At 56.1% G+C, this 26,750-nt stretch overlaps 12 protein-coding genes across 12 annotated transcripts; 7 read left to right on the top strand and 5 right to left on the bottom strand.

Annotated features, from left to right (window-relative positions):
- Positions 1 to 309: 309 nt before the first annotated feature.
- Positions 310 to 1,729, top strand: ACRALDRAFT_1045894 (uncharacterized protein; the record flags this gene model as incomplete). The annotated part of the gene is made up of 2 exons (XM_071015419.1): positions 310 to 1,010; positions 1,074 to 1,729. The coding sequence occupies exons 1-2, from the start codon at positions 554 to 556 to the stop codon at positions 1,727 to 1,729; spliced, it is 1,113 nt and encodes a 370-aa protein (XP_070879970.1). The 5' UTR covers positions 310 to 553.
- Positions 1,730 to 2,108: 379 nt separating this feature from the next.
- Positions 2,109 to 3,367, top strand: ACRALDRAFT_1059325 (40S ribosomal protein eS19). The gene is made up of 4 exons (XM_071016015.1): positions 2,109 to 2,257; positions 2,548 to 2,611; positions 2,681 to 2,986; positions 3,077 to 3,367. Exons 1-4 carry the CDS (start codon positions 2,225 to 2,227, stop codon positions 3,136 to 3,138), a joined length of 465 nt encoding a protein of 154 aa, XP_070879969.1. The 5' UTR covers positions 2,109 to 2,224; the 3' UTR covers positions 3,139 to 3,367.
- Positions 3,368 to 4,341: 974 nt separating this feature from the next.
- Positions 4,342 to 4,822, top strand: ACRALDRAFT_1059326 (uncharacterized protein; the record flags this gene model as incomplete). The annotated part of the gene is made up of 1 exon (XM_071016016.1): positions 4,342 to 4,822. A coding segment is annotated over exon 1 (175 nt), but the record flags the coding sequence as incomplete, so codon positions are not given.
- Positions 4,823 to 7,033: 2,211 nt separating this feature from the next.
- ACRALDRAFT_1078543 (uncharacterized protein) lies at positions 7,034 to 9,755 on the top strand. Its single transcript, XM_071018787.1, has 3 exons — positions 7,034 to 7,307; positions 7,389 to 7,784; positions 7,860 to 9,755. The coding sequence occupies exons 1-3, from the start codon at positions 7,172 to 7,174 to the stop codon at positions 9,575 to 9,577; spliced, it is 2,250 nt and encodes a 749-aa protein (XP_070879967.1). The 5' UTR covers positions 7,034 to 7,171; the 3' UTR covers positions 9,578 to 9,755.
- Positions 9,756 to 10,664: 909 nt separating this feature from the next.
- Positions 10,665 to 12,551, top strand: ACRALDRAFT_2095851 (uncharacterized protein; the record flags this gene model as incomplete). Its single annotated transcript, XM_071022748.1, has 2 exons — positions 10,665 to 11,377; positions 11,600 to 12,551. The coding sequence occupies 2 exons, from the start codon at positions 10,665 to 10,667 to the stop codon at positions 12,549 to 12,551; spliced, it is 1,665 nt and encodes a 554-aa protein (XP_070879966.1).
- Positions 12,552 to 12,709: 158 nt separating this feature from the next.
- On the top strand, positions 12,710 to 13,930 carry ACRALDRAFT_205196 (uncharacterized protein; the record flags this gene model as incomplete). Its single annotated transcript, XM_071021630.1, has 6 exons — positions 12,710 to 12,746; positions 12,830 to 12,855; positions 12,913 to 12,925; positions 12,983 to 13,641; positions 13,671 to 13,801; positions 13,861 to 13,930. The coding sequence occupies 6 exons, from the start codon at positions 12,710 to 12,712 to the stop codon at positions 13,928 to 13,930; spliced, it is 936 nt and encodes a 311-aa protein (XP_070879965.1).
- A 61-nt stretch (positions 13,931 to 13,991) lies between these two features.
- Positions 13,992 to 15,225, bottom strand: ACRALDRAFT_2096640 (uncharacterized protein; the record flags this gene model as incomplete). The annotated part of the gene is made up of 3 exons (XM_071022791.1): positions 13,992 to 14,512; positions 14,582 to 15,082; positions 15,180 to 15,225. 3 exons carry the CDS (start codon positions 15,223 to 15,225, stop codon positions 13,992 to 13,994), a joined length of 1,068 nt encoding a protein of 355 aa, XP_070879964.1.
- A 486-nt stretch (positions 15,226 to 15,711) lies between these two features.
- ACRALDRAFT_2024821 (uncharacterized protein) lies at positions 15,712 to 17,279 on the bottom strand (the record flags this gene model as incomplete). The annotated part of the gene is made up of 2 exons (XM_071020261.1): positions 15,712 to 16,866; positions 16,935 to 17,279. The coding sequence occupies 2 exons, from the start codon at positions 17,277 to 17,279 to the stop codon at positions 15,712 to 15,714; spliced, it is 1,500 nt and encodes a 499-aa protein (XP_070879963.1).
- A 575-nt stretch (positions 17,280 to 17,854) lies between these two features.
- ACRALDRAFT_2031932 (uncharacterized protein) lies at positions 17,855 to 19,450 on the bottom strand. The gene has a single exon (XM_071020694.1). It carries the CDS (start codon positions 19,050 to 19,052, stop codon positions 18,567 to 18,569), a length of 486 nt encoding a protein of 161 aa, XP_070879962.1. The 5' UTR covers positions 19,053 to 19,450; the 3' UTR covers positions 17,855 to 18,566.
- A 14-nt stretch (positions 19,451 to 19,464) lies between these two features.
- ACRALDRAFT_2031930 (uncharacterized protein) lies at positions 19,465 to 20,117 on the bottom strand. Its single transcript, XM_071020693.1, has one exon. The coding sequence runs from the start codon at positions 19,846 to 19,848 to the stop codon at positions 19,624 to 19,626; it is 225 nt and encodes a 74-aa protein (XP_070879961.1). The 5' UTR covers positions 19,849 to 20,117; the 3' UTR covers positions 19,465 to 19,623.
- A 2,219-nt stretch (positions 20,118 to 22,336) lies between these two features.
- Positions 22,337 to 24,638, top strand: ACRALDRAFT_2096817 (uncharacterized protein; the record flags this gene model as incomplete). Its single annotated transcript, XM_071022799.1, has 6 exons — positions 22,337 to 22,381; positions 22,489 to 22,687; positions 22,783 to 22,851; positions 23,023 to 23,425; positions 23,495 to 23,651; positions 23,724 to 24,638. The coding sequence occupies 6 exons, from the start codon at positions 22,337 to 22,339 to the stop codon at positions 24,636 to 24,638; spliced, it is 1,788 nt and encodes a 595-aa protein (XP_070879960.1).
- Positions 24,639 to 25,231: 593 nt separating this feature from the next.
- On the bottom strand, positions 25,232 to 26,596 carry ACRALDRAFT_2039470 (glycoside hydrolase family 18 protein; the record flags this gene model as incomplete). The annotated part of the gene is made up of 4 exons (XM_071020965.1): positions 25,232 to 25,914; positions 26,011 to 26,242; positions 26,321 to 26,345; positions 26,481 to 26,596. 4 exons carry the CDS (start codon positions 26,594 to 26,596, stop codon positions 25,232 to 25,234), a joined length of 1,056 nt encoding a protein of 351 aa, XP_070879959.1.
- Between the last annotated feature and the right edge of the window lie 154 nt (positions 26,597 to 26,750).

Genomic DNA, 26,750 nt, shown 5'->3' with positions numbered 1-26,750 from the left:
AATACGTGGACAGTAGGTACCTAAGGTAGTGTATCGAGGTACCCTGCCCTAGGTAGGCACTCAAACTCTGGGAACCTTGATGGCCTTGCGACAACCAGGGCTGGGCCTTTGCTCGGTAACTCTTTCCCCGAATATATAGATACCACATGACGGCTAGGCACCGACCCGATCCGGACGGGGCCGGCCAAAGGAGGCGGGCCACTAGGGGTTGACTACCTGGACCGTCAAGGTTCTCCGGCCCCCGTAAAAATGGCAACCCGGGTCCCACGATCCATGATATTCTCACACGTCCTTCACTATGCGCTGTGGAATGAGTCGTGGGCACCGTTCCTTCCTGGGACGCCGCGTCTAGGGACCCGTGTTTATTCCCCTGAACACGTATCTCAAGACGCCACCGAGATCGAGCTATGGTTTGGTCAGTACTGGGTACCAAACCGTGTCTTCCCAAAGTCATTCCCCCAAAACCGCCACCGACAAATGTGACGGGAGAATGCCAAACTCTGTTTCGGCCACATGATCTATAAGCCCCCTTCGAATCAGGGGAACAGACAAGATGCAGTTGCACGGCAAAAGAAATGCATGGGTGGCACGTCCCGAAATGCATCACCAACACGTCTTCAACGCGAAGCGGCATCCTTACGCTGACACCATGGATCACGACAATGTAGGCCCCAACTGTACCGGTGTGCCGGCCGATACCACCGACATGCACATCCGCATCGCCTCCATCTTCATCATCTTAGCCGCCTCGCTCATCGGGGCTCTATTTCCCATTCTCCTGAGAAGATTTGCAAAGGGGCGCTTGGCCAAGACCATGCTCTTCGCCTCCAAGTTTGTGGGGAGCGGCGTGATCATTGGCACCGCCTGGATGCACCTCATGCCACCCGCCGCGGCGGAACTGGGCCACGACTGCGTGCGTCCGCTGCTGGGGGACTTTGACTGGGCTTTCTTCATCGCCCTGATGACCATCATGAGCATGTTTCTCGCCGAGATTCTCGCCACGCATTTCAGTCGCCGCGGCTCCGAGGACACCCCCTGCCGCGCATCACGGGAGTTGCTGCGATCCGAGGAAGGACGTCCGAGTCTGGAACAGCAGTGCGTGAGTCGGACTCAGCAGGACGGGATCAGCAACGGGGACAACCTTTTATACCGGGACCGAGGCGGCACCTCCCCGGCCGAATCCGACCAGACCATCGTCGCCACAGAAGGACACCTAGGCAAGAAAGACGTGGACGACCGCCGCCCCAACCTCGCCGCCCAGCTCACAGCCGTGCTGATACTCGAATTCGGCGTCGTCTTCCACAGCGTCTTCATCGGTCTCGTCCTCGCCACTACTTCCAACTTGACCGTCCTGCTCATCGCCATGGTCTTCCACCAACTTCTCGAAGGCCTCGGCCTCGGTGCTCGTCTGGCCGCCGCCCCCTGGCCCGGGAACCGCTGGTGGCTTCCCTACATGTTCGCATGTCTCTTTGCCGTTTCTACACCTCTCGGCACAGCTGTCGGTCTGGTTGCGCAGCCGCAGAGCAGGGCAAAGCAGCTCCTCACCACTGGTATCTTTGACGCGATTAGCGCCGGCATCCTGACCTACACGGGTCTTGTGGAGCTGCTGGCGCATGAGTTCCTTCTGAGTCCCGATATGAGAAGCAGCCCGTTGAGAACTCAGCTTGCTGCCTTTGCATGCATCTTGGCTGGGGCTGGAGGTATGGCTTTTTTGGCGAATTGGGCATAGGGTGTTTTCAGCATGGGTCGGGGTACTCGGTCACCATTTTCATGGCCATTCATTCGACTTCGAGACATAAACCGTTCTAGAAAGACTTAAAGGAAAGGATACACAAAACATAGAAGATTACAGATAATACAACATCCTGGCTATAGGCCGATCAAGGAAATGCCCAGCATTCTCATTAGAGCTTGACGACATCAGCAGCAGTCTGGAATGCAACGCCGCGCTCGGAGCCGACTCCTGAAGGTAGCACAGTGTGTCACAGTATACCTTCACTACCTATCTCACATTCAAAGCACTGTACCATTTGTGTCAGTCGTCACGTGACTTAACCCTCGTTCAAGGGGCAAGCCCTAGACAGCCAAGACTTGCAACCAATGCACCAGAACATCCAAATTCCTGTTGCGACTACGGGCTTGCCTTGAATTTTCGATCTTCACATCGCACGACAACACACCAACCCACCAGTACCCTCGATCACCCCCCGACAACACCGAAAAAATGGCTGGCGGCGTTACCGTTCGCGATGTCGATGTAGGTTGATTACATTCTCCCACAAGCCTAAAAGGACAAAACAACCTACTCGAGACCGTTCCTCCCAAGTTGGCCGCCTCGACCGACCCGACACACTGCGATTTCGACAACACACAGGATATGAAGACATCATACCCCTCGTTTCGCATTTCGCGACGGCGGCGCGCGGCCAACACGGAGTGAAAAAAAAAAATACAACGGGCTACAATGAGGAAGGGAGCAGGCGCGAGGGGATCGAAAGATCTCCGACGACGGAATCATTGCTAATTGGCCTTTCTTCTTCCCAACAGGCGCAGAAGTTCGTCACTGCCTACGCGGCTTTCCTGAAGCGCCAGGGCAAGCTGCCCATTCCTGGTATGTCCACCCAATTTTTTCTTCTCCTGCGTCTCCCCGCGCGACTGTCTATGCTAACCCCTACACTAGGCTGGGTTGACATTGTCAAGACTGGCCACGGCAAGGAGCTTCCCCCCCAGGACGTTGACTGGTACTACGTCCGCGCCGCCTCGGTCGCTCGCCACGTCTACCTCCGCAAGACCGTCGGCGTCGGCCGCCTCCGCAAGGTCCACGGCTCCGCCAAGAACCGCGGTGTGCGCCCCTCGCACCACGTTGACGCCTCCGGCAGCGTCGACCGCAAGATCCTCCAGTCTCTTGAGAAGATCGGCGTCGTTGAGCAGGACGAGGAGAAGGGTGGCCGCCGCATCACCGAGTCCGGCCAGCGTGACTTGGACCGTGAGTTGCCCCTATTCCCATTCCACCCTTCCCCTACCGTCCAATGTAGGGGACTCCATGTAGAGGACTGGCGGCTAACGCTACATATAGGTATTGCCCAGACCACTGCTGAGGCTGAGGAGGAGGATGATGAGGAGGAGGATGACGAGTAGATATCCCCAATCGCACTAACGACACTGCGGTTTTGACGTTGGGCTCGGTTCGGTTCATGGCAACGGCGGGCATTGGGTTAGGCGTCTGAAAAGGAATCATGATTATTGACCATTTTTGAACCCCAAAATACAACGTCCCGTATGCTGTCGTTGGTCTCCCCCTGAACAGTCTCATGACCCATATGAGTCTTCCAGCTTCTGCCGTGTTCCCTGCCTCGATCCCTCCTTCCCGTTATTTCCTGTCAGCTGACCCTATTCCTCTGAAGCCCCTGCCGTTTTTTTGAAATTATCGTGAACTTGTGGCCTCTTCGTGGAATCAGGGCCTCTCGCCACAACCATCCCTTTTTCTCCTTTTTCCTCGCCGGCTCTGTTGCCTAATTACCAGAGACGAAATTTTCAACGTCTTCTTCTGCAGATCCTCCTTGGCCCATATCGACAGTCTTGGACGATTGTATCACCGCATCGAAGCTCGTTCAACGGTCTGGCGATCTGGTAACAAGTCTTCTGGCTTTTCTGTCCAAATACTCACCGGCCAAGTCTGCGATCCAACTGCTGGCCGAGCCTCTCATATCTTTAGTCAATTCACCCAGGGGACTCGAGCTGAAGTGGTACAGTTGCCTATTTTGTTTCCTCCTGGCTTCGCATCCCAACCACTAACGCACATTACGTAGAAATATGACCATGGCAGGGAGCATGCCCGCCACCCCAGAAAGGGCACCATCATTGATGACTGGGGAGGAGGATACCAGTTACTTTTTCGCATCAGCCTCGTCTTCGCCGGCAGTCGGCAATGAAAGCCTCTTAGATTCGCCGGAGCGTAGAGAGGCGGCCGGCAGGGACAATAGGGACGCCGTCGACAACAGCTCAGTGCAACAAGATGGCTTCGTCTTTTTAAAGGGCCGTAATGATAAGGGGGATCCCTATATTACCATCTACAAAGCGGTCCTCACGACAACTTTCCAGGTTTCGGTACTGGATGAGCACGACAGGCTGGCAGGTGATATCCTGACAGCGTTCATCCACAAGGCTGTGACAGGGGCGTTAACCTTCAACAATCGCATCATGAAGGTGGCCACGAGCACGAGCATGATTCGCGTGCCACACAACGACGCGGGCAGGAGGGGCCAGGATGTTCTCTGGAAGCCGATTTGGCGAGAGAGAGTCAAGAAGATTGCCCCCATGCTGGGACTCCAGTTGGGCTCCATATACGACGGAGCTGGACAAGCAGGGTCTGGCCGGGATCCAGACAAGCATGGAAATTACCATGCGTCCCACGTGGAAAAGAAACTGGCAACCTTCGCCGTGTACACCATGCTTAAGGAGTATGGCATTCGAACCGGGCGCCATGCAACTGTCAGCCAGATCCGGGAGCTCCGGAACACCATTCAGCGAGAGGACGGCAGTCGTCGCCCAACATTTGATATCCTCATCTCACGCAAGCATTGCTCCCTGTGCCTTGCATACGTCCAGCGACTCGGCCGCGTAAGCGGCATTCGATTCAAGTTCAAGGTGCGGCATCTCGTCCATCCGCAACCTGTTGCCGCGGCCACGACGCCGTCATCCTCACTACCTTCACCTGGCGAGGATGCTACCTCCGCGGGGCCCATCGACGTCAACGAAAATGAAGTCCAATGCGAGACGTTTACAAACTTGGAGCTCGCCCAAGATGATTGGGCTGTGGTCGAAGGCAATGCAGGCCAGGGAGAAGAGGACGATGTCAGGACCCCTCCCCCTCCCACGACCGAGGCGGTGCAGAAGTTTTCCGAAGGGTTAGAGCCGTTCTCGCTGCAGGGCCCGCGAGGGATAATCAGGCGTTTCCGCGAACCGTTATTTAAACGGAGGCCGGTATACAAACCGAAGCCACTTCCTCCCACTGCGGAGATTTTTACACCCCAGTCATCCCCTCAATCACGAAACAGGCGCGATTAGGGCCATGTCGAAAGAAGGGGAGTTGAGTGTTGAGGTTCGTCTTGGGTGTCGACATCATACGAGTACCACTGTGGTTCATGATAGGGGGTGTTCTGGGTAACTGATATGAGGGACGAGTGTTTGTTTTCGTCCTCTTTGTTCTGGGTGCTTCCTCGTTTTTCGACACGGGACACGACTTCTGGTCAGCCCGGAGACAATGGCAATATTCGGAATCTGGTTGACCCTCTTTGGGCGTTGGGCTGTTTCCAGGGCTGAACAAAGAGATGGTGGGCACTACGATGGAAGTCAAGTACGAAGTACCTATGGGCTTTGGTCTGACATCCCCACGTGCTAAGATTTGGGACGGAAATAGGGGAAATAGGGGTTGACACTAAAGACTCACGGCTAAAAACGTGAGACCGACGCATTGGCTCAATTGTGGCTTACTAACCGAGAGCGGCTCCAACCGTCGTGCCACAAGCCACAGCCACAGCCACAGCCAACCGGGTTTTGAACGCCCACATCATCTTTGTTTGTTCGGCTCTCTGTTTCGTCCGTAGGCATTTTCCGAGGAATACGAGTACCGGTATCCCGCATAGGCCCTGTCCGGTATCCCGCAAGCGCTAATTGATTCTTATGTACCTTTGAAGTACCTTTCCAGCTAGATTGCGTGGTAAGGTACCTCCAGAATACCTTAAGTGCCCCGCTATATTTATGGAGAATAGACTATGTATCTCTAAGGTACTCTCCTAGCCAAATTCAGTGTGAAGATACTTTATAGATACTCTACTCCTGGGGTACATCATAAAATACTATCAATGTATCTTCTACGTACCTTACCTGCTAATATTAGTGACTAAGTACAAAAAGTTACTTATACGCTGTAATCTATCCTATAATGTATGTACCGGACTTCGGGGCGACTTAATCGGGCGCGGTGAACCTTCCTAAAAGGGATAGGCGCTTGCGGGATACCGGACAGGGCCTATGCGGGATACCGGTGCTCGAGGAATACCATACAAATTGACTCGCCAGCTTTCACGTCCATTTGGGGCCAACCAGTGCTGTGCTGCCTGGTTCTGATTTGCCTTGTCCACTCACGTTCGACCATGACTTCTGTTGGTTTGCAAAGGATGTGTGCTGGTGTGTGATTGCGGCACGGCCTCATCGCCAAGAAGGCACACCCCGTGGGTTTCTCGCGTTTGTCGCGCTTTTTAGGCAGCTAACTGAAGCAGCTGATCTCTCGAAGACGCCCGAGCATAGCCCGAATATGCCTTTTATCCGTCGTTGAATGCGTCGTTGTCATCCTTGGTCTTCCCCCTATATATCGAAGAGGGGAAGAACAGATCAAAAAGACACCATAGGAAGGCTTCCGAATGAGCAAAGTCAGCCTTGGTCGCGTCTCTGCCTTGACAGCTGCCGTGCCCGTCCAGACGCCATTCGTACTACGCAGCACATACTTCTGTGATGACCATACATCCCATCCAACCCAAAGCTTCAGTGATCTTGATCAGCAACCAACCAGTCTTGGCCTGCCCCGGTGGCTGAAATGGGAAAATGGGAAATGGACAGGGGTCCTTAGCCCTACCGACGGAGCCGAGCGACTGGAGATTACGAATCCCCTTTCAGGTCTCGTGGTCGGCCAGCTGCAGGACTAAACCCCGGGGGGGCACATTCAGGAGTCTAAGCCACGACCCTTTGAGGTGCAGCGAGTCGAAAGATGCGACAAGCATCCCCCCTGTTTCCTAATAAAAAACGTCCCAAGGCTTTCACTATTTCACTTGGCATAGGATCATGAGAGCCTTGAGGATACAAAAGTAAAGGTCTGCCGACCCTGCCGCCCACTCGTCCATGCCTCCCATGGCAATCCTATCTCGCCTGATCTCCGGTCTTGTGTTTTCTTCCCGTTACTTATTATTTTTCCGGCCTCTTCGTCGGATTTCTTAATTTCTTCTATTTCGAGGACAGCTGCGTCCTTTATATTGGCTTTTTTTTTTTCTTTCTTTCTTCGTTCTTTCTTTTCTTCCCCTCTTTAAGGTGGTGATCTTCTTCCCTTACAGTCGCTCCTTATTTACCCCAGCGCAGTTCGCCCTATTCTGGGCTGCTGCTTCGTCCCTGACTGCTCATGGTCAGACTCTCTGCTCTGGCTGCGGGCGTGGTTCCCATTTGCCTAGCCGCCGCCGTGCCCGCTAGACGCCAATCCTCCAATGCATGCGCGCAACTGGCACAGACGTATGAGGCGGCAGCCAGCGACTTTTTTGGTGAGTCTGGAGTCGTGCGACTTGAGAGGAGAAGAAAAGAAAGGAAAACAAAAGCTAACGCGATGCTCCTCTTACTTCCAGATGTCCTCCCCATCGTGAAGCCGTCGGTGGCATACGAATGCTTACGATCGATACCCCTGGACGTCGAGCGCGACCAAGGCCTACTCGACTTTCTCGGCCCATGGCTCGAGTTTCAGAGCACAGTCGGCATCCTGGCCGACCCTCCTCCAGGATACATGTTCCCCGGCGTTGACATCTTGGGTGGTCTGCGTAATATGTCGTCGATGGTTGAGAACGGCGACTACGAGAACCAGTACGACTTTGTCACCGACCTCTACCGTCTTCTCAACGTGAAACCTCGCGAGGGCCATCTCAGCTACACACCCGCTCTTGCCATCATTGTGGAATTCTCCACCCCAGCCCGGTTCATCTCCATTTCCAAGGACGGCACCAGCCTTCCGTCGGTCTACCTACTATGTTCGTTACTCCTCCTCACTTGCTTTGAGAATGCGCAACCCGGGCATGGCTAACCTGGCTCGTTCACCGGTATAGCGGACTACCTGGAGAGCATGCAGTCTGGGTACACGGCGTCCAGTGTTGAGTCTTTCGACGGCACACCCATCACGGACTGGCTCCAGCAGCGGGCGGTGGACAACGACAAGTGCCAGGATCCCGACGCGGCGTACAACTCGCAGCTTTGGAGCGCCGCTCTCGACAACATCGGCATCAGTCTCGTTTCGAATGTGTTCTACCACGGGACCCTGCCGGACGAAAGCGTCATCGAGCTCACCAACGGGACCGAGGTGACGGTCGAAAACCAGGCGTTCCTCATTGGCGACTTCTCCAGCATCGAATCAGGCGAGGACGTCCACAACGAATTCGAGGTGCCCGGCTTCGATGGCCGGGCCCGGGGGAGCCTGTACGACCCCCGAGACTATCAAATTCTGGACCTCGACGGCTACCCGGAACCCTTTGCCCGGCACTCGGAAGACTACCTGACCGGCTACGCCTTTGAGCGGGGCAGGCTCTACGACACGGCGGTCCTGGCCGTCAAGAGCTTCATGTCGCCGCTGGGCGAGCAGTCGACGCAATCCGACATTGAGGAGTTTGAGCAGGTGTGCCTGCGCTTCACGCGCGCGGCCAAGGTGCGGGGCGCGAATCGCCTCATTCTCGACTTCCAGGGCAACGGCGGCGGCGCCCTCGGCAGCCTGCTGGCCATGTACATCGCGCTCTTCCCACAGGCGCGCATACACCTCCCGATGCGGGCGCGCGCCAACCCCCTGCTCGAGTGGATGGGCAAGACGGCGGAGCAGACGGGCGAGAACATGATGACGGCCTTTGACATCAACCTCTCGGTGGACGACGACCTCCAGTCGTTCCGCGACTGGGCCGACTTTTACGAGCTGGAGACCATCCTGGGCGACCAGTTCACCGAGGTGTACCAGCCGAGCATCATGGCGTCGCTCACGCGCCTCGTCCAGCAGGGCGACTACATCGAGTGGTTCAAGCCGGAGGACACGGTGATCATCACCGACGGGTTCTGCGCGTCGGCGTGCGCGCTGGCCGTGGGGCTCATGTCGCGGCTGCTTGGCGTGCAGGTGATCGCCATGGGCGGGCGGCCCATCGAGGCGCCCATGCAGGCCATCGGCGGCACCAAGGGCGGGCCGGTCATCGGCATGCGGGAGCCGACGTTTGTGTACGACGTGCTGAGCGACATGGTGGAACCGCCCGCGGACCTGGACGCCACGCCGTTCGAGATGGGCTGGCCGCCGCTGGCCGGGCCGCACCCGGAGTCGGTGGTGATCAACTCGGCCAACGTGCACCTGGACGAAGAGGGCCTGGGCACGCCGGCGCAGTTTGTGTACGAGGCGGCCAACTGCAAGCTGTTCTACACGTGGGAGACGCTCTCCAACATGACGGCGCTCTGGGCGGCGGCGGCGGACGTCAAGTGGAACGGCGCGCCGTGCGTGAAGGGGTCGACCACCAATGATGACGATACCATGGGTGATGACGTTCTTCCGTTCACCCAGGACGTCGTCTCCAAGTTCACGTGGGCCGCAGGTCCTGGCGATGTGTCGGATAAGCCGCCAGCCGGTACACCTGAGGACAATAGCGGCGGCGGCGGCGGAAGTGGAAGTGGAGGTGGAGGTGGAGATGGAGATGGAGATGGGAACGGAGGTTCGGGCGGAGACAACAACGCTGCGTCTAGGATAGGGGGAGTAGTGATGGCTATTGTGATGAGCGTGTTTACGGCCACTTTCTTGGCATAGAACTATAGACTCGGCGTCGTTTTCTTATAATCTTGTCCTATGTAAATACACTCATTATCAAGGCCTCATCATGTACTCATCACAGGACTGAGAAGATAGAAGTGCTGCTGCCCTTGGTCAATCTCCTTGGAGACAAAGTTGGGACAGAAAAGACAAACTAACCAACGTTTACACACGATCTTATGCCGTTGGGAGTCGATTCTGACGACGCCGTTGAATACGATACGGAACACTAAAGTAAACCCTTGGACGATGTCGGATCGCGGCCTCGAGATGTCAAGACCTTGGCTGAAATGCTTAGTAGAAAGAAAACGTTATGATTCGCTGGATCGAGTGGTCGGTGGGGCTTGTCTTTCCCAAGTTACTTGTAGAAGACTGGACCCCACACTGCTACGAGTACTCTGTACTTGATTTTCATGGCAAAGTATTGGTGTGCTTGTTGTACCGAGTACCAACAAGTCTAGCTTATTTATAGCTTGATGTACAACGTATATATTCAGACGAATCAGCGTCTTGAATTGAGGGTCGTGGGATGTCCGGATAGTTTAAAGTATTAAAACGATATAAAACAGAATCGGGGATGTGAGATTTGGGGTTGCAGGTACGTACCGTTACGTAGCGTAGCGTTCATCTCGCTTTTAAGCTTTTTATTTCTTTTTCTCCTACCCATTCCCTCCATCTCATTGTCATCACTATCACCATCGCCATCCACATTGAGTTTTCCTGCGGCGATTCATCTTCGCTGGTCGTCGACTTACGAAAGGATTCTACACGTGTCCAGGTCACTCGGAGGTCAAAGGCCATACAAAGGCAAGACAAAGGCAGGGAGGTCAGCTTCTGGACCTGGGCGCGATGGAAACGAGCTTAAAGTCCCGTTGACTGTCCCTTGCTTGGCCGTTTCGACAACAGAATCGAATCATCCGGTGACATGGAGAAAAAGGACGAGACTTCCGCCCCAGGACCAATGTCTGACATTTCGTCCTCGACCGCTTTTGGCGCTCCGCTTTCCCGCTCCCAGACCTTTCCTACGCCCGACCTCAACCTACGGGGAGATGCCAGCGACATCAACGCCGCGGCGGCCGCCGCCATGCCTTCGCAATCCAACCAGCAACGGCAACAACACGGCTCGGCTGATTACGGCACGGGCGGGACTCCCATCTTCCGCCGCCGGGCCGAGTCGCGCGGCAACACGTTCCTACCCGTGGACGATTTCGACGAGGTCGCTATGGACTTCGAGTCGTCCCGTCCCGGCTGGCAACCGGGGTCCGAGCCGGGCATCGACCCTTCCAAACCCGACGGCGGCCACGCTTCGGTCCGCGGCGTCCAGGCGCCCTGCGACATCACGGTGGCCGACTTCAACGAGTTCCGCGTCCAGACGCGCAAATTCGCCAACAAGACCTTTATCGAATTCCTCGCGCTGCCGCAGCCCGCCTGGAGCAAGTGCCGCTGGATCAACGTCAACGGGCTCAGTTGGGATGTTATTCAGGCGTGCGGCCAGCACAAGCAGCTCCACAAGCTCGCCGTCGAGGACGTCCTCAACACCCGCAACCGGACCAAGACCGATTGGTACCTCAACCACGCTTTCATCGTGCTGACCCTGCAGAAGCTCGTCCGCCTCGTCGATCCCGACAGCAGCGACTCGTCCGATTCGGATTCAGACGACGAAGATGACGACGACGACGAGGCCGCCGCCAGGAGAGGCAGCGTCGGCAGCTCCGCCAGCTCGAAGAAAGGCTGGGTGTGGCAGAAGAAGGCCAAAAAGTTGTTTAGCGGACGCCGACGACGAGGTCAACCACCACCGTCGGCACCGAGACGCAACGACCACAATAGATCGAGGAGGCAGAGCACATCCGGGGCCACTAAGGTAGACCTCGAGCCCGGCATCCCCATCATGCAGCGGCCGATACCGATGCCGGTGCCAGTGCCGGCGCGGATCGTCGAGGAGGATCACAACTCTCGTGGCGACCGTCTGTGGTCGTCGGTGGGCGCCGCGCTCGGACTCCGGCCGAGCCGCCACCGCAGGCTGCCGGAAGACGCGATCCTCGTCCGCACGCTGCAGCGCTACCACGCGTCGCCCAACGAGGCGCGCACCGAGTACATGGAGAGGCACTCGTCGCTGGCGTCGCGCGACCTGGCGGTGAGCGCCGAGCAGGTGTCCATCTTCTTGACGTCGGACAACACGGTCATCTCCTTCTTCGAGCTCTCGGCGGCGGACATTGAGAAACCCATCGCGGTGCGGCTGTCGACGCCCGGCACGATCCTGCGGCAGGAGTGCGACGCGTCGCTGCTGGTGCAGGCCATCATCGACGCCATCATCGACCTGGCGCTCCCCGTGACGGCGGTGTACACGGACGTGCTCGGCGACCTGGAGCTGGACGTGCTGACGTCGCCCGACATCAAGCAGAGCAAGTCGCTGTACATTTGCATCTCGGAGATCAACAAGATGCTGAGCTTCCTGAACCCCATCGACAACGTGGTCAACATGCTCCGCGACCACGCCACGGACCTGCCGCCCGAGGTGGCGGCGCGCGAGCTGCGCAACCCGGAGTATGGGGTCATTGTCACGCCGCTGACGCACACGTACCTCGGCGACGTGCTGGACCACTGCGTGCTCATCAACGAGGCCATGGAGCAGAGCAAGGCCAGCGCGTACAACCTGGTCGACCTCATCTTCAACACCATCTCGGCGCGGCAGAACGAGACGATGCGCCAGCTGACGGCCATTACCGTCATCTTCCTCCCGCTGACATTTTTGACGGGCTACTTTGGGCAAAACTTTGAGCCGTTCCCGGACCTCGAAAAGGAGGGCATCGAGTACTTTTGGAAGATCGCCGGCCCCGTCATCCTCTTCACCGTCATCATCATGATGTGGTCCGCCATTACGTCGTGGCTATCCGTCTTCTTCCAGCGGAGGCACAACGTGGCCCTCAGGAAGAAGCGGAAGCGGAAGCGGAAACCGAGGAAGGAGGCATGAGGCCAGCTGAGCGTGGTCTGCTTCGTCGGGCGTTGGTGGTGGTGTAGGGATTTGCTTTTTTGTTCGAGTAACGAGCCTCTGACTTGTTGTGCCTTGCGTTGGTCTGAGTACGATACCCTTTCTTCCTTTGGTATAGCGACAGGTAACGGTCGCATGGCATGGCCTTGGGTTCTATGCCGGGTTTAGAGGAGTTTGGTCCTGTACAAGGGGCGTTCCTGGGGCTTCGGTAATCCGGTTTCGCATAATCTTATAATAGAACTTTTTTTTTTGGACCCAAGGATTCAACCTCGAGGTTTCTTTCTTGGTTCTGTATAGAATAGAATCAGAAATTGGATTCTAGAGAAAATAAAGCGAATGATAGACAATCGAGTCATGTGAGTACGCGTAAGCTCCGGGCAGCCTTTGAGGTGGTCCGTGCAACTAAATCCGAGGTGCCGGTTTCGGGGCTCCCGTCGATGGCTCTACTCAGTACCTTCGGCTTTTTGATTTTTCTCGGCCGATTGTCTTTACACACTTCACCTACACCAGCCTCAACGTACTGCCACATAGATACACACCTATCCATTCCTACGCACTCAGCTCGCACACGAAACCCCCAAGAAACACCATGGGCCCGCCGACAGAACCAAACCATGACCATCCTCCCGCCGCCATAGTCCCAGGCGACTCGGACCGCGACACCTTCGCCCACATCCTCACCTACCACGAAACCCGCTGCATGGCCTCCCCCCTCTACGCCTTCCTCCTCTCCCGCGAGACGCACGGCCTGGGGCTCACCCACGCGTCAAAGGGACTGGTCCGCTTCCGCCTCCGGCTGGCGGCATGCCACCTCAACTCGTCGGGGAGCCTGCACGGGTCGGTGGCGGCGACGGTGGTCGATTGGGCGGGCGGTCTGGCCGTGGCGGCGTGGGATTTGCGCGCGCAGACGGGCGTCAGCGTCGACATTCACGTTTCTTACCTCGCGGGGGCCCGTCTGGGGCAGGTGGTCGAGGTGGAAGGGCGGGTCGACCGCGTGGGGGGTAGTTTGGCGTTTACGACGGTTGAGATTTGGAAGGTGGACGGGTTGGAGGAGGGGAGCGTCGAAGGGGGTGTGAGGGGTGGTTGTGTTGTTTTGGGGAGGCATACGAAGTATGTGAGGAGTCGGTCATGATAAGAGTAAACGAAAAACAAAAGCTCTTTGGCGTCGCGGTGGATGAGGCATTGGGTTGCCATCTACCGCGGGGACTCACAATCATGAGACATGAAATGACGTAGATCTAGATATACCTATAGACGCATGGACATGCTTGGACTGAATGGCTGGCTACAGCACAGGGATCACCGAATATTGGTATCCCACCCAACACACGCCCACTAACCGAGTTCAAGCCCAAGCATGATCGAGGTCGAAGGCCAGGGTACTTTTCGAGGATATACACAAGACGGTATACAAAACCCTGCCTACTCAATAGCCCTGACAGCACCGCCCGCCGCCCCCGACTCCAACAAACCCTCCAGAATCTGCAGATCCTTCAGCGCCTCCTGGGGCGTCTGCCGCGCATCGACCTCGCCCAGGGCGATACTAGCCGCGAAAGCCTCCGTCTCAGCCTTGACGCCCGAGTCGCGGCCAAACTGCGTCTTCTCGACGACCTGCGCCCCGCCGTCGTCGCCCCGCCGCACGACCGTCACCTCGGACGGCGTCATGGTCACGCTCCCCTCGGTGGTGACCACCTGGCAATGGAACCCGGCCTTGAACTCAATGCCGAACGAGATGCTCGCCGTCCCCGAAACGCCGCCGCGCGTCGTCAGCACGCCGTACACGGTGTCGACTGGTGGGAGGCGCGGCTGGAGCAGCGCCGTCCGGGCCGTGAGCTGGGTGACCTCTTCCCCGCCGGCGGCGGCGAGCATGGCGCGCAGCGCTGCGACGAAGTGCACGCCTCCGTCGAGGAGGAAGCCGCCCTGGTATTCGGGGGTTTTGCGCCCTTTTCGAGTTCAATGTCAGTTTAGATGAGGAAATCAGGGAAAAAGAAAAAGAGAAAAGAAAAACATACAGGCTGTATTGTAGTACTGGTTTTCATCCTTGACAAGTGAAAACATCTCCAGGTTAAACGTAACCAAGCTGCCGCCGACCTCGGCAATCCTCTCAGCAGCGTTAATGATGGCGGGCCAGAACCGGAAATTCTCAGCGACAGCCCACACCGGCCTCTTCGCCGCCGCGTTGTACCAGTCCACCAGCTCCCTGGCCGACGCCACGTCCTTCGCGATCGGCTTCTCGCTCAGCACGTGTTTCCCGGCCTCCAGTGCCTTGCGGATGACGGCCGGCTGGGCCAGGATGGGCAGGCAGACGACCACGGCCGCGATGTCGTCTCGTCTGAGCAACGCGTCGAGGGACCGGTCGTCGCCTCCCGCTGCTGCTGTCGATGCCGGTGCGTCATAGTAGATGTCTACCGGTTTGGAGGCCGACGTGGCGAGCAATGATGCCGACTTTTCGGAGCGCGAGTAGATGGCCTTGAGGGTCAGGGAGGGAGTTGCTTCGATGGCGGGGAGGTGTTCTGGAATGGGTGGGTTTGTGTGTTAGCTTTTTAAATCGTCCAGCGATGAAGGAGAGAAGAAAAAAAAAAGAAATAACAAAGGAGGGATCCGTCTCACCCTCGCGGGCAAAAATGCCTGCGCCCAAAAGTGCAATGCCCGTCATGATGGTGGAGAATGGTTGTCTGGATGATTCTCTCGAGCTTCAGTACTTATTAAAGTCGCAGCGTAGGTGAGTGAAAATACAAGAATATGAACATACAACCAAAATATACGTCAACTCTCAAGTAAACCCAAGTACCTATGACCATCATCGTGACCCCGCACCCCGCATCTGTACCTGAAAACCCACAACAGACTCAAGCCCACGTCATCGCATATGAATATCTCATGACCAGACGCCGCAGTCTACCCAGCAGCCGGGGCCACCTTATCCTCGTACGGAGATTCTCAACGAATCCCGTCGAAGCATTACCGCCGGACCTTTAACCCCACCCTCCCATCGCATGCCCCTTACTTCGTAAAGCATCGCCAGGGGCGGCAGCTCGTGTCTGCTACGGCGTAACCACGCAGAAATCGAGCGAGAAAAAATATTGAAAAATAATGGTAATGTGAAAGAATGTAAGAATGGAAATCCTTTGGCCTTGCCAACTCAAGCGTCAGGTCCAACGTGAATAATGGTAAATATCGCTTCCTCGCCACAACGGCCTAGCACCAGTCTTCCGTCCCCAGGAACGATGCACCGATCGCCGCCCCCGTTGGCCGGCTTCCACTTAAACTCGCTGCTGTCCAGATCAACCTTGACGAGCTGCCCGGCGTCTGTCTCCCCTTCCCCTCCCGCCCGTCCGCCGCATGAAAAGAGCGTGACATTGTCGTCCGGCTTGCGTCTGGCGTCGGTGCTCACACACCCGTTCGTCAACACGCTCGTCACCAGCGCCCCGCCTCTCACCGACCCGTTGTTGTTCCGCCCCGCCGTGATCAGGTCAAACTTTTCATTCACCCTGCCCCCACACGGCACCAGCTCCAGCGGGATCAGATTCTGCCGAAAGTCCCCTGCCGTCGGATCCACCGACACGCACTGGCCCGTGGACGCCCGGATCGATACGTACTGCACCGGCCGAGTCGCTGTCCTGTCGAATCGGTGTGCCTCCGCCGCCGCTGTAGGGTCCAGGAAACCGCCCGCCCGTGATACGGGAATGCGTTCCGTCGGGCTGGCGGGCGGATCGTTGTCCATCGTATCATCGCCCGAGTCGTTCTTCTCGTCCTCTCCCAGCCCAATGGACGAAAAGATGGGCACCGCCGCGCCATCCGTTGGGTCGGCAGGCGCTTCCGTAATCACAGGAGTCTCCGGAACTTCAGGGACATCCGGTTCAGGCGTGGGAGCAGGAGCGGGGATTGCGCCGCCGCCTCCACCGCCACCCCTGCCACGACCTCTGCCATGACCCTTACGGCGACCTCTGCCGCGACCTCGGCCACGGCCACGTCTGCCTCCACCAAACGCCCTGAAGCCCCTATTCCGGTCGCACTTCTTAGGTCCAATGGCGCCAAATGTTTGGACAGCTTCTGTTGCGAGAGTAAACGTTTGCGACGCGTCACCATCCGCGCAGTCAACAGTGGTCAGCGCATTGTCCTCCACCGCAAAGCACTGCCCTTCTACGTTCTGCGGCCGGAATGCCAGCGGCCCGTCGCCGCCGTCAAAAGCGAAGAGTTGCGAGTCCGTCACCGTCCCGTCACCCGCGGCTCGGCCACCGCACGAGAAAAGGTCGACCCGACCGCGCCGCCCGTCCAAGTTCAAACAAGCTTGTGTCTGTGGCATCTCAGTCAGCACTACATGGTTGGAACCCCACCCGAAGGGAGTGGCATATGGATGCATACTAGCGTGTTCACGACCAGCATCGTCCCCGGCCGATCATTGTGGATACCCGCAGTGATGATATCCCAGCCCTGCCCGTCAGTGCTTCCGCACTCGGCAACCTGGACGGGCGTCAGGTTGGCTCGAAAGTCCCCTGACATGCGGTCGACAAAGAGACATTTCCCGTCCGACGTTTGAATTTGGATATCCGAGAAAGCTCGCATGGCCGTTTCGTCCCTTTGGTGAGCTTCGGCAGCGGCTTCCTCGTTGATCTCGTGTACGGCGCGGCCTCGGGATGTCTGGCTCGCAGAGACGGGAGTGAGACAGGCGACTAAGGCCAAGGCCAACGTTCGCGTCGTCAACATCATGATGGCGATTCGGGCTAGTCTGGTCAAAACACGAGAAGAGGTGAATCCTAGGCCGATAGAGACTGAAGAAGTCGGAAAATAAAGACGGAAAAGAAAAAAGATAAAAAGTCGTCCGGCGAAATAGTGTACAACGCAAGACAGGATCCTGCACAGCAGTGTCCCGAAGAAGAGAAGGGCAAACAGAAGGAGGGAAAGGAAAAAAGAAAAGGAACGGAAGACGATGCTATTCGCGCATCAGATCGTCGTGGCCGGGAGCCCGTGCAAGAATAAAATCCTCCGACATCAGCGTTGACCGACCGTGGTATAAGTATACCATTCGAAAGAAGCTCTATAGGTGGACGTCACATGGTGGTTGATGTTTCTCCCTTCTTCCCCCTGATCCAATTTCGTTTCCCTGGCATCTTTGTTTGAGGACCTGTTTCATCAAGACCTACCATTTGGAAAAGACCATACAACGTAGGCGTCCCAGGCGCGCATTCCCGTTCTTTCGGCCGGAGTGGTGGACCCCTAAAATCGCTTTGTGCTCATCTGTCCATCTCCCGTCCGATCATTCACTCTAGTTTGCGGGGGTGGACATCATCACCTTTTAACCGGACTGGTGGGCTTGCCTGTCTGTTTGTTCTGTTTTGTGTGTGCGGACGGTAATCCTTCTGCAAGAAAACGTCTACCAGGCACATCATTGGCTGGCTCGAGGTTGCACCCAACGCCTTTGAAACTGTTCCCATGGCGTCCAAGCTGGGCAAAAAGGACTGGGAGAAAACATGAGACGAGAAACCCCGGCGTTAGTACGAATTCGGACGGTTGCCCCCCTTGTTCGTCCGCCCAATAAAAAGAGAAACCCCTTCAACTGTCCATTCCCATTGCCGCTGTGTGCGACGGACGTCCTGGAGCGCCTCTCAGCGCCGCCGGATTATAAGACCAACAGGATCATTCCCTGTGATCGCCGTCGGTGTGGTGACACGATAATGATACGCGCCCAGGAAAAAACCTAGGAAGCCATATCTCATGTCGAGTGCAGTGTTGGCTTGGCCGGCAAATATGCGCCGAACCTTGGCGAGAAGCCCAACTGGCAAGCACAGTTCAATTCCTGTGAGTGCACGTAAAATAGTGCTCCTCAGCATCCCTTTTATCGTCAAATAAGTATCAATCATGGTGCCCGGTCGTTACCATAGCTGTCATGGCTATTGTTTCCATCCCTCGCTGCGTGCACTTTCCCGCCATGCGCTTGGCTAATCCCACCATCCGCGCACCTTCAATCAAATGCGTGGAGCCTTGATTCCCAACTGTTCACGGACGGGCATGATCTGGCGCGATACTTCGACGCGGCCGAGTAGCAGAATTTGATGCACGTCGAAGGTTTCCGGGCTCAGCCGTGTGGCTACACATCCAACGCGTCTTCTCCTTCGCCGATGAGAACCGCGTGGTAATCAGGGCGTTGTCTGTCCTAAATATTTCCCTATGCCCGCTATTGATGGTCCGACTAATTTGGAAACAGACCAGAAAGCATGACAGCATATTGACCTCGGGCAAGATGGTAGAATTCCAGCCAGCCCTGCGAGCTGACCATGTCGGCAACCCATGGCAAAATAGTCGGCGCGACTTGTCCAGGCGAGGAACATCGAAAGCAAAGGGAGGGGAAGTAACAGCTTTATGACCGGCAGGGCGTGCATCCAAGGAGGATTCGGTCTGACTGTCATTGAGCGTTGGCTGATGGCTTGTTCGGAGTCTTTCCGTTACCGCAAACAATTTGTCCGGGGTTGCATGGGATAGCATGGTGTTCCCCATTAAATATACCCCAGCGTTTGACTTAAACTTTGGTGTCTAGCACCAGCGGTCTGCTCGCCCGCCATCACGTGTCCTGTCCAAGATCAGCCTGGTGGTGGTCAAAGCGACGAGATGTCGACACAGGGCGAGACTGAGCAGGAAGGAGCGACTTCTCTGGTCGTCATGCGGAGCTCATAGTTGGCGTGGCATCGTGATGTCGAGATATCGTGAGTCAAAGAAACTGAATGCAGCCCTTTTGGAACTCGGGGAACGACCCACCGCATTTGGGGGGAACACGAGGTGAGATGGTGGGAGGGGACAATGGAAAACCGGCAACGGGTTGGCGACAAATGTCGGCTGATAACGAAGCCAACCCCAGTGGGGTGGTGAGAAGGAACAGAAGAATCCCTCATCTCTGTCAGGGAAATCGCCTGGTATGACAAGGCGAGAGACTAGAAGGGGGAGACTGAAGTAAAGAAAGGGAAGCATTCGCAGGCGGAATTGTCCCACCTTCTCCATCTGGTCACTCCATCATTGTACAACGTATGTAGGTGGAATGGGTAGAGCCTTCACGATAGCTTCATCCGCGGCATTGTTCCGGCCCAGGATCAGGGTTGGTGTTCGGACGCACACGGGGATGCGCGATAAGACCTCGACCAGGCGGCCTAACACGTTCCACACCGGCGAACCGAGTGTCCCGTAGACTGGAGACTTTGCGATGTGGTGATGCCGAAGGTGAACACGATAGTGGCCTAGACCGAGCCAGGTCGGTTGTCTGGAGAGGGGTGATAGACAGGGAGCACATTCACGAGCACGGCGCTCATAACCACGAGGGTGGCTGTATGGTTGGCGATGAAGCCACGTTATTCTGTTTTGGCTCGTGGTCTCCCGAGTAGCGGCCTTCACACCGCTTTCCTGCGCCCCTCTCCAGCGGAGAAACTAGAGAAAAAAGGGGGGGAAGGGGAGGAACTAGGATAGAAAAGTTCGTCAATAAAGACAGAGACAGGAAAGGCGAGATGAGGTCAAAATGTGAAGTGGTGGGAAGAACCGAGACATGAACATCATCAGCGGCAGTCGACACCAAGTCGACATGACGGTCCACCTGATGGTGATGAAGATCCAAAGGAGATGAGATGGTGGGAGAGAATGATAATGCGGAGGAGAAGTAAGAGATGGAGATGGAGATAAAGGCGGATGGAAAGATTTAGGGAGATGTACGTAAAAGAGTACGTACATGTCATGAGTATTCAGTACTACCTAATAATTACCTTCTTTTAATTGCCTTCTTTCCCCTTACCTCGGGACGTGATACTTAAGGTGAGGCAAGGTGAAGTTACGGTGCTACACACCAAACCGATGACAGCAATGTGGGCGACCTACTTCGTATGACAGGACTACTCTGTAGATCTGTTTCTCTGCTCGTAAGGCATGCAACATGATCAAGCACCTGCACACTAACAAGTTGCACCTTCTCCGCCAGACTCACCTTCCACTACCCCATACTTCAACCTATGACTCCTGCATCCCGCAGGCAATGTAGGTTTGGCTAGTACCTCCTTAAGGTCCTCAGGTACCAATCCCCGCATCTCGAAAGAGCCAGTGAAGACAGAGTGACAGAGTGCCCCTACCGCTTCAGGAAAGCTTGTCTTCGGCTCTTGCCATCTTTCCACCTACCCTTCCCATCGTTCCTTCTCGATCGCAAAGTTATTACGAAAGTAGAATATAGAAAGGTATGCACGGACCACTTGGTGCCGCCTTCGCCCGCTTGTGCTCCTCACGCGTTCGACCTCGTCCACTTGGTCTTATCACGACATGATCTTTCCACGAAGCAGCCCAACAACCCCTCCGACCCTCGGCTCCCGTCAAAGAGTCTGGACCCTTCTATTTCTCCTTCGAAGCTGCCATTGATTTCCCGGCTCCGTGCCCTGCAACAACCCCGGTCTTTGACACCTGCATTGATCGTGATGTTGCTCCTTTTGTCGCTTCCAACGCTCGAGTCTACTGGATTCCCGGTTTATCGCCGCGTCAGCTTTCCTCTAGCCCTCCCACCATCTTTCTTTTACATACGTTGTATCCGCTTCCCTATGTCGGCAAGTTAGAACGAGCCCGGTCTCGAATCCAGGGCTCCCCTTGAGCGCACTCGACTTGTGAACCTCGTCCGCCGTCCGACTCATCCAGATCGGCTCGTCCTGATGCGTTGTTCATCACATGGCCTCCAGACTGCCTTTATCCATGTCTGACGATGGTTCTATTTACGGGTCCTGCGGAACTACCGCCATACGCTGGGGGTCCAGACTTCGTTCGGTCTTGTCTCTCCGGGGCTCATACCGGTCCCTGTGTCGTTCTATCGGGATGATATGTGTCTAAACAAACCGACGATGCAACCACGCCCTTGCTAGACCTCATCCAACCCCTTTTTGGTCCGTATAGCTACAGTTTGGTTACTGACCTCGTGACTCCGCCTCCCCGGACTGCATGGGAGCTTCCCCCTTCCCGGCTTTCGTTGCTCGTGGTTTGCTTTTCCTTTCCCCTTTTTTGCTTCTCTCCTTCGTCCACCTAGTTTGTCTGTTCACTAGCCGTCTTGTTCTCCATTTCCGGTGGATATTCAGAACTCACGATGCAGCGGTGTGCGCAACGTCGACCTTGTCTACCGGTTCTGGTGCTCCATCCGTCTCCTGGCTCGCCGCACGGCCGCTGTCTCGTACCGTCTCTGCTGGTCTGGGGAGATGGTGGGAGGAGCCGGTGAGAGAGATGGTGGGAGGAGAAATGGAGCGAGGCGACATAGTCTGTCTCTATCCACCTCTGGCCCGCACAAGGCCTTTTGGTTACCGTGACCCAGCGAGACCTATCCCCGCGACGGGACTCCGCGTCTCTGCCAGGAGAAGGTGAGGAAAATATGACCGATATGACCCGCGATATCCGCATAATCTCACACCATGACGAGTTTATTATAAAACCAAACATTCCTGGGACCCTTCCCGCCGACATTGTGATCAAAACCTAGGCATCTCAGTTGTCGAGGATCATCCCTTGCCATGGCTTGATATATTATCTGTCTCCAGCCGCTTGATCAGTTCTTGGTCTCCCATCAGTCACTCTCTCACATCCTGTCGTTCTTGCTTACTTCGTTTCTCTCGTTTTTGCCCCATTCAGTCGAAAAAGAAAGCAAAAAGGCCTCCGCGAGGCTCTACACTACCATGTCGAGCTCAGAAACAACTCTGAAGCTGCCGTCCGACTCTTGGCCAGCTGATCACCGCCATGTCGTCCAGGTTGTTGACAGTGCGGTGGACGAGATGGATGAAGCTGACAGGCGTCTCGCCGAGCTGGGCTGCAAGCCAGTACGTGTTCTTTCTCCCCCGCATGCGTGGGAATATCATATCCCATACCGTGGACCTGTCGAAGGACGCAGGGGACAAGTCTGATCATCGCCGTCTAGGTCTTCAAGCGAGAGTTCAACTACTGGTCCTGCTTCAGCTTCGCCCTGAGCATCTCGGGCCTCTATGCCACAGTCATGGTCACCTTCAGCTACCCCTTATTGGCGGGTGGTGCTGCCTCGGTCATCTGGTGCTGGCTCATAGGCGGGATCGGCACCCTGACCTTGGCCGTGTCGATTGCCGAGATTTCGTCGGCATATCCAACGTCTGGTATGTTGTCTCTAACACCCTGATTAACCTTGACTCCACGTCAGGTGTCACTTCTGCATCGTGCAGACCGGGTGTCTGACTCGGGCCCATTCTAGGTGGCATGTATTTCACCATCAAGTACCTTTGCCCTTCGGACTATGTTCCAGTCGTGGCGTGGATTTCAGGTATGTTGCGATTCTGTGTGAGGCTGGTCGGTGACAAGCAGTCCAGACCACTGCCCCTGTCCAGGGAATGCCGGGCCACATTCCAGTCCAGTTTCCTCATATGGACTCGCAACGGCCCGATTCCGTTCCATTTAGGGGAGTCCACTCTGACGGCACTTGTTTGATTGATAGGATGGCTCAACCTCATCGGCACTGTCACTGGAACAGCGTCGGCGGAGTACGGCTCGGCTCAGATGCTCCTCTCCTCCATCTCCATCGCCACCGGATTCCAATACCGGCCCACCCAAGTTCAAACCATCGGCGTGATGGCCGTATTGTGCGTTGTACATGGACTCGTCAACAGCATGTCCACGCGGTGGCTGAACAAGATCTCCGGCACGTACGCCATTGTGCACATCGCCATCCTCCTGGGGGCTGTTCTGGCGCTGCTGGCCGTCGACCAGGACAAGCACACTCCAGAATACGTCTTCACCCACCTTGAGCCGCAGTCCGGCTGGTCCCCTCCCGGGTTCAGTTTCTGGTTCGGATGCCTGAGTGTTTCCTGGATCATTTCGAACTGCGACGGCGTCGGGCAGTAAGTTCTCTCTCCGATGCCTCTCCGTGTGGGAAGGGCATCATCATGTTAATGACGAGGACCCTATAGCATTGCTGAGGAGACCAAAAACCCGTCTAAAGTCGTCCCGTTCGCCATTACATCGTCGGCTCTCTTCACGTTTGTCGCGGGTTTCCTGTACAACATTGTCTTGGTTTTCTGCATGGGCGACCCCCGCGAGCTCCTCGACACACCAACCGGCATGCCTGTGAGCCCTTGGTCCCTTTCCGTTCCCTTCCTGGTTCTGTACTCTGAACATTTGTCGACTGACCTTGACCAGGTCACGCAAATCTTTTACAATGTCATGGGTCCGGCTCCGGCGGTTCTGTTCTCCATGGCCGGTTTTATAGTCATGAACATCGTATGCATCCCCTCCATGCACGCAGGTTCGCGCACCATCTGGGCTTTTGCCCGCGATGAGTTGCTTCCGCTTTCCCGCGTCTGGTTCCGCATGAACTCCCGCACGAATACTCCAGTTCCGGCAGTTTGGTTATATGTCGCCCTCTGCATCACGGTCAATCTGATCGGCCTAGGCTCCCACATCCTCATGGCGGCCATCTTCAATGTCTGTGCGGTTGCCCTCAACTGGAGCTACTGCATCCCTATCCTGTGCAAGCTGATCTACCCCACGCGTTTCGAGAAGGGCGCCTGGAATCTAGGCCTGTTCGGCACCTTTCTCAACGTGTATTCCATCATCTGGAACGTTTTTCTGTCGGTCATCTTCATGCTGCCTACCATGCGTCCCGTCACCACCGACAACATGAACTACGCCTCGGTCGTATTAGCCATCACCCTTCTATTCTCCGTCATATATTGGTGCATAAGGGGAAGGAAGTACTATACCGGTCCCCGTACGCACACGACGGTGCGGCATGGCGAAGTCATGCTCACTGAAGAAGTCACTGATCATGACCCGGAGAAGGTGGTGCACGAGGACCTGGCGGTCAAGGAGACTGTGGTTCGGGTCAATGTGGACGAGTTCCCGGCCAATGACTCGGAAACAAGTTCGACAATCACCGTCGTTAACTCGGGGGTTTCCCCGTACCCGGGTGGCTTGGAAGAAGCCAAGGAATCGAATGATTCGCAGGAAAGGCCGCCTCTACACCGGCTCGATGGCGACGCTTCACCAGAACAGCAAGACGTACGCGCAACTAACGTCCCAGTCGAGTCTGGAGATAAGGCGAAAGCCGAGTGAGAGAGGTAAAGGACACTGGGTTGCCAGCCTGCATATTGGCATACCTCGTGGGATAGACGCCGACCAGAGGCATGTCATTTTGTCACGATATTATGACTTTGGTTTCTTCTCGTTTCTTGCCTTTTATTATCCTTTGCACGCTTGTTTTTTCCACGGCTTTTCCTTCAAAAGCTGTTGTATATTATGCTGCTTTTCTCTCTTTCGTTTTGATGGTTCCCTTTCAGCGAGTTGTTTCTGTTTGCTTCTCGGATTGGAATGTTGGGTTTCAGCGACTTTCTTTCGACTGTCATTGCCAAAAAGGAAGATGGAAAATAAACCTGTGCTTGGGACAAGGAGGAAAGGAGCATTGCTTTGACACGAGGATATTTTTGTATGACATATCAACTTTGTCCATCTATGAAAATTGGCCGAGGAGACTCTATAGGTCATTGCTGTACGCGCATTTCGGCAGATTTTCATCATGGCGAAAAAAGACTTTCATTACGGTCATCATTCATGAACGTCTCATTTCATCGTCATCCAAAAATGGGGATTTAAGCGAGAAAAGGGATATGAAGAACGGCAAGAGAGCTGGCCATCTCATCGCCTTTTCACTACTCCTCGCCGTACCCATGCAGGCCAAGGAAGCCAGCGCTCACCAAGCTCTCAGGACCGGGACGATCAGCGGCACCGGTCCAGTACATCAAGCCGCCGAGGCCGCGGTCCCTGACATAGCGAGCCTTCTGGCGCACGCTGGCGGGGCTGTCGAAGCTGACGAAGCCCTTTTCGGGGTCGTCGTACCAGGCGGCGGCGGCGTCGTGATCGACCTGGGCGTCGGCGACCCATTCGTCGGGGAAATCGCAGTAGTCTATTTCGCCCGCGTCCTCAAAGGGGTGGCCCAGCCCGGGCGCACCGGGGAAGTAGCGGGCGTAGGCGGGGATGCCGAGGAGGATCTTGTTCAGGGGGAAGCCGTTTTCCAGGCAGTAGTCTACGCCCGAGTTGCAGTCGGCGCGGCAGGTCTCGGGGTAGCTGGCTCCGCCGTCGCCGCCGGGAGGGAACAGCTGGGCCTGGTGGCCGGCGACGTCGGTCCAGGGTCCTGTCAGGTCGTAGGCCATCAGGTTGAGGTAGTCTAGGTAGGCTGCGGCTTGGGAGAGGTTGATGTTGCGCAGGACCCAGGCGCCGGGGGGGAGGGCGGTGGTGACGAGGTATTGCGGGCCGGGGAGTTGGGTGCGCAGGGTGTAGAGGAGGTGGAGGAAGTCGTGGCCTTCTGTTGGGTCTTTGGGGTGTTCCCAGTCGACTATTCCGCTGTTCCGTTAGCCGATGAGTTGACGTTGAGAAGGGCAAGAATGGTAAAGAAAAAAAAAGATGAAGATGGGGGGGAAGAGCCTCGTACTGTCTATGCCGTCCATTTCATGCTCATCGACAAAGGCGCGGCAGGCGCGGGCAAAGGTCTCGCGGGCTTCCGGGTTGGCGGCCAGGGCGGGGAATTCGGCGCTGGCGCTGGCGCCTCCGACGGAGAGGAGGGTGCGAAGATGGGGATTGTTGCGTTTGAGCTTGGCGAGGGCGGCGAGGCAGCCTTTTTCGTCGTCGACATCGACGGAGTTGTCGGCCCAGTCATCTAGGGGCTAGATGGTGGAAAGCTTGGTGGTCAGGCCATCTAATGTGTGTCGTGGCGGATTGCCGGTGTTTGTGGGATTTCATACCCTGAGTGTGCCATCTTCATTCACGCTGGCCACGTGTGACGGCAGAAAGGGGTTCAATGTCAGACAAGGAAGGCATACGCTCGAGCAAGGGGATGACAGGAGGAGAGAGAGTGAGAGAGCTGGAGAGAAGGGGAGTCTAAGGGGCGGAGGGAGGCCTCACCCGACAAAAGCGTAGAGAACGTGACTCGCTTGGCTAACGTTGAGAGCGGAGGGGGGAAACCCTTTGTAAACGCGCCATTGCGGGTAATAGACTGCGTTGGCAAATCCCTGGGACATGGTGGTTCAAGTAGAAAAGCTTGGGAGTTAAGGATGAAGGATAAGAGGATTGATGATGAGTATGAGGGAGCGGTGGGAGAAGGAGGATATTAAAGCTGAAGGTCATTTGCATTGGCAGCGCTTACGACGCACTCTCTTCACGTCACTTGGCTTC

Source organism: Sodiomyces alcalophilus (genome assembly GCF_042370955.1).
Source record: "Sodiomyces alcalophilus JCM 7366 unplaced genomic scaffold ACRALscaffold_1, whole genome shotgun sequence".
NCBI classification, from domain to species: domain Eukaryota; kingdom Fungi; phylum Ascomycota; class Sordariomycetes; order Glomerellales; family Plectosphaerellaceae; genus Sodiomyces; species Sodiomyces alcalophilus.
The sequence above is the reverse complement of the archived record's forward strand: the minus strand, read 5'-3'. Positions and strand labels throughout refer to the sequence as shown.